General features: G+C 36.4%; 1 protein-coding gene across 8 annotated transcripts in view; it reads right to left on the reverse strand.

The window, feature by feature from the left end:
* Window positions 1-5,539: 5,539 nt before the first annotated feature.
* Window positions 5,540-16,836, reverse strand: part of C1H9orf135 (chromosome 1 C9orf135 homolog) — a 141,275-nt gene continuing 129,978 nt past the window's right edge. For all 8 annotated transcript variants that reach the window (XM_038527128.1, XM_038527129.1, XM_038527127.1 and 5 more), the window contains one exon: window positions 5,540-5,814. In XM_038527128.1, the coding sequence (XP_038383056.1) occupies window positions 5,632-5,814 (183 nt within the window). In that variant the 3' untranslated portion in view covers window positions 5,540-5,631. The remainder of the gene's footprint in view (window positions 5,815-16,836) is intronic.

Raw genomic sequence — 16,836 nt, forward strand, 5'->3', positions numbered from 1 at the left:
GGGTATGAGAAATTAGAACCCTCATGCATTGCTAATGAAAATGTAAAATGGTGAAGCTACTCTAGAAAATAATTCGGCAGTTCCTCAAAAGGTTAAACACGGAGTTACCATATGATCCAGCAGTTCCACTCCAAGGTATATATACCCATGAGAAATGAAAACATACATTCACCCAAAAACTCATACATGAATATTCATAGCAACATTATTCATAACAGCTAAAAGGTAGAAATAACCCAATGTCTATCAACTCATGAATGGATAAATTGTAGTATATCTATACTATACTGGGATTATTCAGCCAAAAGAAAAAAAAAATGAAGTACGGTCACTTAATTCAACGTGGATGAAGCTTGAAAACATCATGTTAAGTGAAAGAAATCAGTCACAAAAGACCACAGAGAATACAACTCCACTTATATAGAATACCCAGAATGGGCAAATCTGGATAGATTGTACTAGAAAAGAAAGTAGATTAGTCACTTAGGACTGAGAAATTGGGAAGGAGTGGGGAATGACAGCTAATAGATATGAAATTTCTTTTAGGTGTGATGAACATGTCTAAAATTGATTGTGGTGATGGTAGCACAACTCTTTGAAAATACTAAAAAGCACTGAATCATACAATTTAAAAGGGTGAGGTTAATAGTGGCAATCATATCTCAATAAAGCTGTTAAAAATTTTATTAAGTTTATTATCTTAATTAGGAACACTAATTAATTAGATGAGATTTTGAGTTTTCACTTTTTGAGTTTTCCATATACAATGGTTGCTTCATGTTTGCCCTGCCTCAACTATTTGGGAGTGGGCTTCCACTATTGGCAAATTGTCCTGCCACTTATCATTGTCCTGCCATTTATCATGGAAATAAAGTTAACTGCTGATCAGCATAGCTTTAAGAAAGAATTATTCTACTGCTCTATTCTTGATGGTGGCAATGTTAGGCGTTTCTGTGGCCTCTCCCAGCCCACCACCTATGCTAGATCCCACAAGAAGGATTTTACCATTCCTACCTAGGGGCTTAGTGAATCTGGAGCTTCTATATTCTTCTGGAACACTGGTATCCAGTGCTTTCCTTTGTAAACAAACCAGTAAGCTGGCTAGGCCTTGCTTATCTTCATCTGCCAGCTCTATATCCTGGGGTTTGGGTCAAGTATGCTTACTTCCTCCTTCATCACCAAATGGATTTCTAGTATAATCCAATGGGCCTGATTTTTCTGTACTTCAAAAGTGAAGCCCCTGGCCCATTCTTCCTCTCTATTTTCTTTGTCACATACCCTGGGCTCTTGACTTCTACTGAACTCAACCAGATTTGCTATGTCCCTGCTACTGGGATGCAGTCTCCACCTTTACTATTCTAATCTTAAGTCACCAAGAAGCTGCTCATTTTGCCACTTTTCTACCACCTATTCTCCTCCACCACACAATTTATTATTTCATGTTTGTCCCCCCTCTCCTTAGGTAAAAGGTCACAAGGCCTCCAAAAATGAGTGAATTATACCAAGTAAGAATGCAGCAAAATGATAATCTCAGCTGCCACTTGAAGAGAGCTTTACCCCTGTTGATTGCTACTGTATCAAAAGGAGGCCTATTTTTGCCAGATCTGCTAGTTTGTCAAGGATACAGAAATCCAGATATTTAAGTAAAATGTTCTAATTTATAAAATGTGGCTGAATTTCATTTATTATTTATTTATTTATATTTAAATTAAAGTTAGTTAACATATAGTGTAGTGTTGGTTTCAGGAGTAGAATCTAGTGATTTATCACTTACATACGATACTTACACATTGAAATATTATTCAGCCATAAAAGAGAATGAGATCTTGCCACTTATAACAATATGGATGGACCTAGTGGGTATTATGCTCATCCCAACAAGTGCTCTCCCTAATGCCCATTACCTATTTATCCCATCTCCCCCACCACCTCTCCAGCAACACTGTTTGTTTTCTATAGTTAATTAATGAAAAAAAAACACTGTGAAGACCACATACAATGTATCTGTAGGCCAAATTTAATGCAAGAACCACCATTGTGATAGATCTAGTTAGGATCTCTCTAACCAATGTCCCATTTTCCCAATAGCAGTCTGCATTCTGACACAGTGGGCTTACACCAACAGTTTTGACAAAATGGTTCACAAAGGCCAAAAGAAATACATGGAACAAATTTGTATAGATATAAATATATAGAATGCTAATTTTATAACATACAAGAGATAGTGTTATTTTGGTGTCTCAGGTGAAATCCTAGAAAGTATATATGTGGACCCCATAAGAAGGGTGCAAGGTCACTTCCTAAAGAAGTCATTCTCTTCTTTAGGAAGTGAATGATAAAATGATGAATGATGAAATCAAAGTTACAATTTTTGTTTGAGATGGTCTTTGACACTGATAAGATGAACCACTGAAACAGTTATCTAAATAAATCCAAAGCAATACAAAATACTTACAGCTAAAAGGTCTAGGTTTCAGAGTAATATTGTAGAGTTCATTCAATCCAACATTCACCCATTCACTAATAAATGGCAACTGAATACTTGGAATGGGCTAAATCTCTGCTGTAATCTTTATTTCAATGCACCATTTTACTTGACTAGTTCAAATACAATCTCTTTTTTTCACTCTCCCTCTAAACCAAACCAAAGTAGATTTCTAAGTTGATTCCTCATGGCACACCCAGGTCAATTATGCAAAATGTAATGTTAGTCATTATGATGAGTAACTTGCCATTAAGGTTTGCATACTTCAAACAGCTGTATACTCTAGATATGTTACTGAGTGTTAGGGATGATTAAACTTGAATTTACAGTTTGTAGAAGGAAAGGTAATCCTAGGTAGGTATCCACAAGTATAGGCAATATTATATAAAGATTTAACATTATAATACCAAAGAGTGAAATTGGACCACTTTAGTACACCATACACAAAAATAAATTCAAAATGGATTAAGGATTTACATGTAAGACCTGAAACCATAATACTGCTAAAAGAAAACATAGGTATATGTAAACTGCTAGACAACAACCCTAGTAATATTTTTCTGATTCTGTCTTCTCAGATCAGGGAAACAAAATAAATAAATAAACATTTGAGACTATATCAGACTTAAAAAAGCTTTTGTACAATGAAACCATCAACAAAACAAAAAGGCAGTCTAGTAAATCAGAGAAGATACTTGCAAATGATATATCCAATAAGGGATTAGCATCAAAAATATATAAAGATCTTATACAACTCCTATAAAAAAACAAACAATCTGATTGCAAAATGGGCAGAGAAGCTGAATACACATTTTTCCAAAGGAAGATAAACAGATGGCCAACAGAAACATGGAAAGATGCTCAACATCACTAATCATCAAGGAAATGCAAAGCAAATCCACAGGTATTTATTACCTCACACTGGTCAGAATGGCATCAAAAGATAAGAAATAATAAGTGTTGATGAGGATGTGGAGAAAGGGAACCCTTGTGTACTGTTAGTGGGAATGGAAATTGGTACAGCTACTATGGAAAAGAGCGTCGAGGATCCTCAAAAAATTAAAATAAAAATATTAGAATTACTATATAATCTAGTAATCCTACTTCTGGGTATTTACCTAAAGAAAATGAGAACACCAATTCAAAAAGATATATGCACCACTCTGTTTATTGCAATGTTATTGATAATAGCCAAGACATGGAAGCAACCTATAAGTGTCCACTGATATAGATGAATGGATAAAGAAGATGTGGCACACGCACACACACACACACACACACACACACACACTGAAATATTACTCAGCCATAAAAGAGAATGAAATCTTGCCACTTGTAACAATATGGATGGACCTAGTGGGTATTATGCTAAGCGCAATAAGACAAAGAAAAGCAAATACTGTATGATTTTACTTATATGTGGACACTAGAAAACAAAACAAATGAATAAACAAACAGAAAAAGACTCATAAATACAGAGAACAAACTGGTGGTTACCAGAGGGGAGGAGATAAAGACTAGGTGGAGTCATGGAGACAGGTGAAGCTGGTGAAGGAGATTAAGAGGTACAAACTTCCAGCTATAAAATAAATCAGTTATGGGGATGACAAGTGCAACATGGGGAGACAGCCAAAAATACTGTAGTAACTCTTTATTTTGACAGATGGTAACTACACTTATCATGGTGAGCATATAGTAATATATGTAATTGTCAGATGACTATGTTTTAGACTTGAAATTAATATAATATTGTATGTCAACCATAATTTAATTAAAAATAAGAAATAATTAACATATATAATATACATATTTATGCATATATATGTGTAGTGTGTGTGTATATGCAGACATACTTTAAAGCAGCAAGAAACTACAGTCAAACTCTGCTGGTGAATGCTTACCTGGAATATCCACAATTTCTTTATTAATCATCATTTCTCCACTCACATGGCTTATGGTCCTTACCATATTTTGCTGGAGTTGGATACAATACTAAATTAGCATTTATCATGAAATGTTATTTTATTAATTTATTTTTTAAAGAAAAATAATAAGAGTAAATTTAAGCGTAGGCTGACCAAATAATTAAACTCATCCTCAAAATAAATGAAACTTCAGGGTGCCTGGGTAGCACAGTTGGTTGACCATCTGATTCTTGGTTTTGGCTGAGGTCATGATCTTGGGGCCATGGGATCAAGCCCCATGTGAAGACGGAGTCTGCTAGGGATTTTCTTTCCCTCTCCCTCTGTCCTGACCCACCCCCTCAAAAAACTAAATAAATCTCTAAAAAAAAAAAGAAATAAAAGGTCAAATGCACTTCAAAGATCATCTAGAATTGGCTGCTTATGTAAGAGGAAGGCCTACTTAAACCTCTATGGGTTTCTGTTTGCTCGTCTGTAGAGTGGGATGGTGGTGAGTCCAAACAACTGCTAAGATTTTTTTCTAAATCTAACATTAGATGACTGAGTTTTCCCATCAAACCATAATGTTTCACTAAGATTCTGTCTACATCTCTCCTATTCCATGAACTCAAAAAATACTATCTTAAATAAGGAAAAACACTATGCTGAATAAATAATCTATGCTGCATTTCACTACTACAGATAAATCAGTCTGTAAATAGGCACATTCCTCACTCTATTACATCTACCCCTCCCCCACCTACCTCTCTCTCCTTCCCAACATGACCGTAGGGCCAGTGTTGCCCAAACTTCAGTCATTTGAGTTTCATGTCAAATCTGAGCACCACCTATATTTTTATTCATTTAAAAATTGAATTTAAGTTAGCTTATGTTTTAAAAAAATTAGCCATATACTAAGCAATCATAAGCTTGATTGTTCTAGCTTTATTCATATTTCTAATAAAACTTGAAATAAATACATATTCTATAAATAAAAGAAAATTCCACCAAGTTCCACCTCAAATTCTGTTGTACACCCTAGGTAGTATACATAGTAAACTTTGGAAAATACCAGAGCAGCCTATGAAAAGAAGGACATATATATGCTGGCCTAGAATATGTAAGATTTTGTTTCTAAAGGAACCTATGATAGTAACATTCCCATTGCATTTATTAGCATAGAAAATCAACAGTTATATCCATTATTCTTTCATTAGCTAGAGAATCTGATTCCGTAGATTATTTTTAAAAGGGGACCACAGGACCACCAGTTAACGGGTAGAGTTTTTGTTTTACATATAAATTAGCATAAATCCCACTCTCGTCATGCCAAGTGTTGATGCCAAATCTTTTGGAACCATCTAGATCAGTGAACTGAGAACGGCATTTTCTGTGGACTATTGAATAATCATCTTGACAAGGATAATCCTATTGGGGAGGGGAGAAAAAGAAATAATATTGAGTGACCAAAATATATAAAAACAAGAGCTTTTTTTAAAAGATGATCTTCAATATATTAATCTTATTTGATCCAAGTTTAATTTTCACACAATTAATTTAATATATCAAATTACAAATGCCTCAATGAAAAAATGGCTATTGCATTTATAAATACTTTAATTCTAAAAGAAACCACTAGTTCATAGTTGTTTTTTTATGAAACTAAAAAGATAAATTGTTTCACATTTAAAATTTTTGTAAACCATAAATACATGACACAAAGAACAATTTAAATTTTATGATCACCTACATTAAGACCAAAACAGTTATAATTTAATAGTCATTCAACACCTTTTAAAAGTTAATACAAATTATAATCCTTCCAAAGAATAATATGTTGGGCTGTATCATTAGTTGCAATCAATAGTTGCTATCAAGTCATAAATGCCGAACTCAAAGATTCATTCTTCTGAGAAATTTACCCCAGGATAACCCAGCATAATGTTTAAGGTATTTATCCTTTAAAGCACTTCACAGAAGCTTCTGTTAATAAAACAAGATATTCTCATTGACCATTTCCCAAAGAAAATATTAATTCTCTCAGATTACATCAAGAGTAATGGTAGACAAGGAACATTAAAGCCCTTGAGCTGATTATCTAATTTCTGCTTCAGATTGGTACTAATTTTAAAGTACTAACACAATATTGAAATTAAATCACCAGAGCTATAAAACAATGAAAGAACACCAAAACAGTTCTAATCTTAGATTGGCCTTATTGAAAATAATTGAAATTTTTAACCATATATTCAACCACAACAATAATTATAGAGGCAATGGATTTACTGAGTGTCTATTATGGGTTGGGCACAGTAGTTGAGTGTTTATATTTGTTAATCCATAGCAGAACTCCACCATAGGAATTATTACTCCCACTTTGAATATAAGAAAAGACAATTTGCTTAAAATCTCAGAAAAAGAGGATTTAAAGAATGTCAATATTAAGCAACTCAGCCAGGACTTCCAACTAACTAATTGTAAGATCCATTATCCCTCCAGGACCCTCATCAAATTTTCAATAATTAAGAGATGAAAAGACATAGAAATGACAAAATCCTACAAATATGTTATATCCATGTAACTTTCTATAGTTTGGGCTTTTATTTTTCATAGTCAGAGTCTCATTTCTTTAGGGCTCGTCTGTTGAGTTTTGGTCCAGTAGAGGCTCTTTCAATGAGATTTGAGCGTTACTGGCCAAACCCGCCTGCTCACAGGGAGGCAGGATCTGCCCATTCCTAAACCAGCTTCCGTCAAACTGAAGAGAGCTTCAAATGCAGGGTTGGTGTGTTCCTCTAGCATCTCCTAGGCAGACAGGATGATTTATTTTGATCAGGTGAGTGACAAGATTAAATGTGATGTTTTTTAAGAAAAGGATTCTGGCAGAAAGAAGGTACTGAAGACAGAAGGTGGAAAGGATTGGATTCCTAACTCTGATTAGAATTAGAATAAGAACTCACATGTCATCAACTAATGTGGATAAACAAAATGTGGTCTATCCTCACAGTGAAATATTATTCGGCAACACAAGGAATAAAATACTGACAGATGCTGTAGCATAGATGAACCACGAAAATGTGCTAAGTGAAAGAAACTAAACAGAGACACACATTGTGCTATTCCTTCTATAGAATGTCCAAAATAGGTGCATCCACAGACACAGAAAGTAACTTTGCAGGAGACTAGGGGGAGGAGGAAAACAAGGAGAGGCTGTTAATGGGTATAGTGGCCAATTTTATGTGTCAAGTTGACTAGATCACGGCTAAATCATCAACCATTTGGCTAAACATTATTTCTGAGTTATGTCTAGTGTGTCCAGATGAAATTAGCATTTGAGTCTGTGGACTCAGTAAAGCAGTTTGCTCTCCCCAGTGTAGGTAGGTGGGTACCTTTCAATCCGTTGAGGGCCTGAATGGAAGAAAAAGGCAGAGGAAATAAGAACTCAGTCCCTTCCTGCCTGATTGCTTGAGCTCCAACATTAATCTTATCCTATTCTCATGTTTCTCAGGCCTTCAGACAGGGACTGAATTCCACCACCAGCTTTCCTGGGTTTCCAGCTTATAGACAGCAGATTGTGGAACTTCTCAGCCTCCATATTGCATTAGCCAATTCCTTTTTTTTTTAATTTTTTTATTTATTTATGATAGTCACAGAGAGAGAGAGAGAGGCAGAGACATAGGCAGAGGGAGAAGCAGGCTCCATGCACCGGGAGCCCGACGTGGGATTCGATCCCGGGTCTCCAGGATCGCGCCCTGGGCCAAAGGCAGGCGCCAAACCAATGCGCCACCCAGGGATCCCCACCAATTCCTTATAATAAATCTCTCTCTCTCAGTCTCTCTCTCTCTCTCTCTCTCTCTCTCTATATATATATATATATATATATATAGTTTTATAATTCTTAAAGGAAATGATTTATTTCTAATTAACTTTGTATGAAATCTTATACAATATTCAGACATTTTACAGATACTTTGATGAAAAACAACTGCCTGTTTCTACAGGTTTTTCATGAATTGGGAAAAGTAAACTAGTTTTCCTAACCTTTATCACTTACTGATATCATTCTTAGATCATTCTGGAAAAAAAAAAAAAAAGAGAGGCAGGTTTGCCTTGTTTTACTGAATTAAAATAAATAAAGACAAAGAAAGTATGAAAGGCAGAAGTATGTGCTACCTTGTCCTAAGTACAGTTTCTGAGGGGATGGTGTCTGTTTACTTTCTGGTTTACTGTATCAATTAATTTGATCTGAATTTCTGATCTGTGTGATTTGCCTTCTCTCTGAAGAACTTCTTTTAACATTTCCCGCAAGATAGGTGTACTGGTGACAAATTCCTTCATTTTTTGTTTATCTGAGAAAGTCTTTCTCCTTTACTTCTGAAGGATAACTTTACAGAATATCAAATTCTAGGTTGATGTCCCAAATTTTAGTCTGACATTCAAAGTGCTCCAAAATTCTCTTCTACTTTTCTTTTCAGACTTCATCCTATCTACTCTATCAAAATGTTTTATTCTAGCCAAATGGAAATATAAACTGTTTTTTTAAAGTGCCCTCACACTTTTTACTTTGCATTATTGCTCACATTGTTGCCTTCACTTGGAACGCTCTTTTTCTTTCCCTCCACACCCCCTATCACCACCCTTCAAGATCCAGACAAATTCAGACAAGATCCAGATATTTCTTTCTGTAGAGAAACTTTATTAATACATACAGGGTTTCTTTGTAGGGGTGATGAAAATGTGAAATTGTGCTGATGATTGTGACTATGGATATACAAATATCACTGAATTGTACACTTTAAAAGGATGAATTTTATGGCATGTGAATTATCTCAGTAAAGTTGTTACTTTTAAAAAGTAGATAGCAGAGGTGAACAATCCTGAAAACTAGTTAAGAGGCTGCTTCCTATTAATACACAGAAAATTGAAACTGTCCCATTATCATAGGTGCATTGGTAAACCAGCTCCCTGTCAAAATATCCCATACAATTTATTTGCAATATTTGCCAATTTCTGTGGTGGAAATATGGTTGACTTCAAGCTACCAAAGTGAGGTCAGTGAACAGAGTTGGGAAGACATGAACATAATCAGTACATGCAAACTTTAAGACATGACTCCAAACCACCCTAAATTTAATTCTCCCTTTTCTCATTGTGTGACAGCCATGTAATTTGGGTAGATTGAACTCATTCCAAACTGTAGGGACAGAATCTAACTGACCTATGACAATCACAATAATCCCACTCCTTCGTCAGTGACAGTGATTGACACAGTGTTGGGCATGTGTTTTGAGTTTGTCCAAACAAAGTAAAGCTCAAGACTTGTTCAGTGATTTGGAGGAAAGAAACTCTTTTTCCATTATTGGACACAAATGAGGAAGTATGTAGCCCGGATTGTTATTGGCGACCCTCTTACAACCAGTTTAGCATGAAACCAACACCATAAAAAGCAGATTTGAGAGTTGGTAAGAAGCATGATGACATTTGCTGTATCAATCCTTTCCTGAAACCTGACTTTTCAAAAAACATGAACCAATAAATTGCTTTTATTGTCCAGCCTGACTTGAGTTGGGTTTTGTACAACCTACTAAAAGTATCCCAACTAATGCATACTTTAATAATCTGCAATGTTGGAACACTGAGGCACTAAGAATCAGAGCAAAAAAAAAAATGGGTCAAAACTAGGAAGCAGGACAAATATATATAGTAGGAATAAAGGGAAAACAATATATTTGTGACTAATCATATAATCAGGAATTAGAAGGACACAAATATGAGATAGATGAACAAACAAAACAGGACAATATCTAACTAATAGGAACCTGAAAGGCATAATTATTATAAGAAGCAGAGCAAGTATGTTTTTCAAAGTTTAATACAAATGGCACAAAATAGAATAAAAACAGTTACTCCATGATTCGCCTTCAAGGACCTTAATATTGACTGCAGATCAGACCCAAGGCCAAATTGAGATGGTGGGAGTCTTGAAAAGGTAAGTAATTTAGTGTGCCACTCAAACCAAGTATACAGGGGGTAATCATTTCAAAATGATAAGTAGTTTTGCCCTTTCTGTGTGTAACCATTCATTTGCCCAAAGTGAGATCACAGTTTCTTTCAAAAAAAAAAATGGCAACAAGAAAGCATCGTAATATTAGCTTCTAACATGCAAAATAGGATTTTTCAGCAAAATAATACCTTGCAATCCAACTCACAATCTTGAGGACTTTAGAATATCAATGTCCAACTGGAAGACCTCAGATTATAGAGTTCTTCCAATATGGAGGAAAAATATCCTCTGTATTAAGGCTTAGCCAAAAGTTGGAATGGATAGTAATAATACAAAGAAGAGCCTTTTAGGGGAATTAGAGGAATGAGAAAATAAGGGAAAAGGGAAAAGCAGAACAGCAAAAAGAGCCAACATATTTCCCAATTTTCCCTTTTTAAGACTTTAATCTTTCGGAGTCCCTCTGACCTGGCCAGAGATAAGTGCATGAGATAAATGAGAGTAATAGTGGAAAGGCATAAGAAGTCCCCATCCCTCACGAGAACTCGAAATTAAGCATCTCAGGCTGCCCTTTCATTTGCCTGGAGTACAATCATACCCAGGCTGGTGGGGCAGCATCCTCAGGCAGAGGGAGACTCTGGGTCACTTCTGGCATCCTGTGGCAAGTTTGCAAGGGGGTTACTAACAGGAGCTTCAAAGCCAAACACTGGAACTGGGACTGGATGGGAGCCACAGAAATCTTCTGTGGGGTCTACAATATCTATAGGAGTAGAAAAAAAGCTGTTATCCCAAGCAAGCCATCTAGGCTTCAATCTAACCCAGAGAAAAAGAGGAAAATAGAAAAAGACCTACAGTTCAACGTCGACAGACTATAGCCACCAATACCAGCAAGGAAAAGAGCAGTCAGGTAAACTAGGGACATCATTCTAGAGACCAGAAGAAGCAGACAACAGCACACTCAAAAATCCTAACCTTGCCCTTTGGCATCAGAATGCTACGTCACATCCCCCTTTCCATATACCTGGACGTCATCTTAGAGAGAGTCATAGTTATTATTACTGTGTAACAGGTCAACTAATGGAGAGCAGTATAAAACAATACCCATATTAGATTTTGGGTCAGGAATTTGGAATGGTATAACAAAGACAGCATCCCTCTGCTGAATGTTGAGGCTTCAGTGGAGAAGACTTGAAAGCTGTTAGTGACTTGAGGGTTGGGGTTAAAAACATCCCTCACTCCAGTTGGTGGTTAATATCAGCAGTCTGCTGAGACCTCGGTGGGGCTGTTGACTGGAACAACTATATAGGTCCCCTCCGTGGGCCTGCTTGGGCTTTCTCACATCATGGTGACTGGGTTCTGAGAATAACGATGGCACAGAGAGAACCAGGAGGAAGCTACACTGCTTTTTATCACCTGGCCTCTGAAGTCACATAGCATACTTCTACTACAGTCCCAGTTCACCCGGCTCTAATGGAGATGATAAGGACTCTGCCTCTCAATGAGAAGAGTTTCAAAATAACATTGCAAGAGCATGTGGGATGATCACACATGCTGTACCCATTTGGGGAAAACAACAATCTGCCCCATGAAGGCAGGCTGTGTTGGGGTTCTTAAGACTACCACTAGATTCAGTGATTTGCTAGGTGGACTCACAGAATTCAACATATAGTTGTATTTGTGGCTCTGATTTACTACAGCAAATGAATACTAAGCAAAATCAGCAAAGAGAAAAGGCACATGGGCTAAAGTCCAGAGGAAACCAGGTGCAAACTTCTAAGAGTCCTCTCCCAGTGAGTCACACAGAATGCACTAAAATTCTCCAGCAAAGAACTGTGAAATGCTGTTTACTGGGGAACCTCATTAGAACCTCAGTGGCCAAGGTTTATCTTGGGGGCTGGTCTCAGAGGCACTCTTTGCCTTGCAATATCCAGACTCCCAGAAGTTTAAATGAACCATATTGTTTGCATAAATGGTTTAGGTACAGTGAGCCACTCTCCCTAATGAGAGTGACTCCCTAAAACTAAAAGTCTCATTCCTCTAATTCCCCAAAAGTCAAGTTTCTAGATGCCAGCCAAGGGCCAACTTTGCTAGCAGGCTTTTTAACAGGTAACAGTTTCAGTTCTAGTATGTTAGTTCTTTTCTTCAAAGAATGGAAGATCTCTGAGAAAGTGTTTTTAAAGGGAGATTGAGAACCTCCTATAGGAACTATTTAAACTATGGAATCAAACTAAGCTGTAAATGGATGGAGAGGTTGGTGTTTTTCTACTGCTGATAGGCTCAGGAAGAAGGCCAGTTATCAGACAATTTTCCTCTGCATACATGAGTTGCAGACAGTTGTTGTATTCTCATACCCTAACATAATATTTACATGTCTGTTCAATATTTATTTAGTGGGAGTGGGAAGAAATGTTTGGAAATTGTCTATACAAACAGATGTGTAAATCACCACATGTTGTTGGCTAGCTTACTGTTCTGGTACTACGTAGACCCTGAGTGCTGACAACCTTTATTTAAGATAGAATAATCACTATGAGCTTTCTCTGAGCCATTCAGGTAGATGAGGATCACAGGAAAAAAATTGTTTGAGGTGTGGAATGGGTGGGTATCAGTATACAATGGTTTACGTAGAGCCAGACTGAAAGAGACATTTCACAGGAAGAACTTTGAGTACTGAGCAGGCCAACTGGGGATAAAGAAGCAAAGATGATCCACAGATTCAAATCTGGATGGCTGGGAGAGTTCTAAAACCACAAAAAGGAATAAGACATGGAGATGGGAGAGGATTTGTTTTAGGAGAGAAAAGATGAGTCACATTTTAGACATTTTTAATGTGAGATGACATCAGTACAAAATTATTATTTGTAAGGTGGTACTGTGGTATAGATGATCTGGAGAGAGGTCAGTGCCCTTTGCACAATGGTAGTCATTAACAGGGGAAAAATATCTATAAAGAATAGTATTGGCGTTTCACTGCATATGTATCTTTGGGGTAAATCCCCAGCAGTGCAATTGCTGGGTCATAGGGCAGATCTATTTTTAACTCTTTGAGGAACCTTCACAAAGTTTTCCAGAGTGGCTACATCAGTTCACATTCCCACCAACAGTGCGAGAGGGTTACCCTTTCTCCACATCCTCTCCAACATTTGTTGTTTCCTGTCTTGTTAATTTTCACCATTCTCACTGGTATGAGGTGGTATCTCATTGTGGTTTTGATTTGTATTTCCCTGATGGCCAGTGATGCGGAGCATTTTCTCATGTGCTTGTTGGCCATGCCTGCACCCCGATGTTTATAGCAGCAATGTCCACAATAGCCAAACTGTGGAAAGAGCCTCGGTGTCCATCAAAAGATGAATGGATAAAGAAGATGTGGTCTATGTATACAATAGAATATTACTCAGCTATTAGAAATGACAAATACCCACCATTTGCTTCGACGTGGATGGAACTGGAGGGTACTGTGCTGAGTGAAATAAGTCAATCAGAGAAGGACAAACATTATATGGTCTCATTCATTTGGGGAATATAAAAAATAGTGAAAGGGAATAAAGGGGAAAGGAGAAAAAATAAGTGGGAAATATCAGAAAGGGAGACAGAACATGAGAGACTCCTAATTCTGGGAAACGAACAAGGGGTGGTGGAAAGGGAGGTGGGTGGGGGGTGGGGGTGACTGGGTGATGGGCACTAAGCAGGGCACTTGATGGGATGAGCACTGGGTGTTATGCTATATGTTGGCAAATTGAGCTCCAATTAAAAAAATATGTCAAAAAAAGAACAGTATTGGCATCATGGATGATATTTGAATACAAACTGTGAATTATAAAATTATACTGCCTCAATTATACCTAAGGTTGAAAACATTACCATAGCTACGTATCCTTGTTCTTAGGAAATACACACTGAATTGTTTATAGGCAAAGGGGCTCAATGTCTCTAGCCTACTCTCAAATGGTAAACAATTTGTGACTCTGGGTAAAGATTATATGGGAGCTCCTTGTGCCATTCTTGCAACTTTCTTGTAAGTTTGAAATTACATAAAATAAGTTACCCTCAAAACGTGATGGTTGAGGAGCCATGAGAGTGGATGAATTCTCAGAGATTGCATAAAATAAGAAGCACAGAGTTCTGGATCCTAAGTCTTGTGGACACTCATAGTTGGGTCCAAAAAGAAGCCATGGAGGACAGAGAAGGAGAGATATGAAGTGGGCAATGTCATAGATTCTGAAGGTAGAGGGACAAGGAGGAATGCAGAGGTAGCCAACAAGTGTCCACTTCCAGAGAAACATCATAGAGGGCAAGAACTCATAAAACACAAACAATAATGCTGTTTCAGAGAAACATAGAGGAAGTCGAATGAAACATCCTGCTAAAGATAGAAAAAGAGTGTCAGAGAAAGATACGTTGAGGGAAAACAGGCCCTGTAGAAATATGAAGCACTGAAGATGCAGCAAGAGAATCACCATGGGAAAAACCTGCCTTAAGATGAAGAAAGCTTTCTTCCTTTTCTTCTTTTTTCTTTCTTCTTTTAAAACAAATCATGGAAAGACATGTTCAGGATGTTACAGGAAGGTCTTCTTGGTGACTGGGGCCCCCCTCCCACTTGACCTTCTCTCATTATGGAAGAACAAACAGCATGTGGTTTTGCCACCTAGATCAATAAAATCTATCAGCATATCTTTAAGAAGCAGATATCTTATTCCTAGACCCCAATCCCCTCCCCAGCCCTATCACCCCCTGAGTACTATGTTCTTACTCTGAGCACTCTTATCTCCAGAACTTTCTTTGGAATAAAATAGCATTACTGTTTCTTAGTGAACTGGATACTCAGTCCTCACCCAGTTTTGGTTATACTTAGTCTTATTTGATTTCATCTAATTTCTTTGGGATCTTTTATTCTTTATAGTTTTATTTTTCAAGGTCATTTTCAGTTTTCAGCCTGCTTTCTGGAACATCAATAACTCTGCCTAATTTAATATCATATAATAATTTGAAAGCATCATCTCAATTTCTTCATCCAGATCATCCATAAAAATGCATAATGTGTTATGTTTCCTGGTCAGATCAGTCACTGTGAACTAACCTTGTGTCCATTATTATAGATAACTATTAGCCACCTGGCATTTATACAGCAAAGACCATTCTTCCCTAGCATGGCTGTAAGTAGCTCATTTGGGATACTCCATATAGTCTTAAAAAGGTATATGAGGCAGCAAAGCTTATTTATGTGAATGTCACATTGGATGGAGTAGAAGTAAATAAATATAGAGGTAGATTACTGTGATATTTCATTATTTTCAGTATACATAATGTATAAAATTCTTTAGCTGTTACATGCACTTGACCGAAGACCTGTCATCTCCTAATAAGGCTGCCTCTCATACACACATACAGAATGATGTGGGAGGAAAAGAACAATTTCTATACAGCCAAATCTACTTTACCAACCCTAGGGATCATGGAGGATAGGCATCTCAGACATTCACTCCTCCCTACTTTAAAAATGATTTCATTTCTATTAGATATTTTCTTCTCTCAGTGATTGCATTACAGACTTAAGAGTAACTGGCAAATGTAGCTATAACAAACATATTACTAGTGGGATATATTTTTGTTATGTATCTACAAAACATTTACACTCCCTTTTTATTTGATAAAATTTTACAAAGGAAAAGTATTTATAACCAGTAGAGGTATTCAACTAAAGAAACATAGTCATAGGAAGTAACAAGGAAGGTTAGGCTGTGGGTATAAATATAAATATATATCATTAATATGTTTGGTCATCATAAAGAAAAATATGGAGATGTATATGAATAACCATATCACAAACCAAGCTGAATTTAAACAATATCAGACAAACTACACAATACAGTATTAAACTTTAGCTACTGACACATTTTTCTTTTTAATACATGAATTTTTATTGGTCCTATCACTTTAATCATAGAAAAAATAAATATCATTTTTCTTATTCCTTAGTCTACATCATGCAAGGGCAATTGCCACTATTTCATACTTATAATGGCATGGTTAGTTATAAATTTGAGGCCCAAGGTTCTCAATTTTTACATTTTTTCTTCTCTACAGAAGTCATATATGTTCGCTGTAGAAGTTAAACATAATTAAAAGAAAGAAATTAGAACTAAGCTTTTATGGCTTGACCCAGAAACAAAAGAAAATCATAGTTACTTAGCTTCAGAAGGCAATATAAAATGAAAGCATAGTTTTAGAGAAAACAGAGTGCTTTCTATTAAAAGGACACAACACAGAACAATACTTGAAAATCTGAGTTTCCTAAGAATTAAGATCACAATTTCTCAACTGTTGGTGATATATGAGGTTATCAGGAGTTAAAATACATTCCCTAATTTTTAAGTAGACTCAAATTAAATGTTTGCTAAAGTCCTTCATCAAAAACATTATGCAATCATAAATAAATACTAGTAGGATGGGAC

This window comes from Canis lupus, chromosome 1 (genome assembly GCF_011100685.1).
Source record: "Canis lupus familiaris isolate Mischka breed German Shepherd chromosome 1, alternate assembly UU_Cfam_GSD_1.0, whole genome shotgun sequence".
NCBI classification, from domain to species: Eukaryota; Metazoa; Chordata; class Mammalia; order Carnivora; family Canidae; genus Canis; species Canis lupus.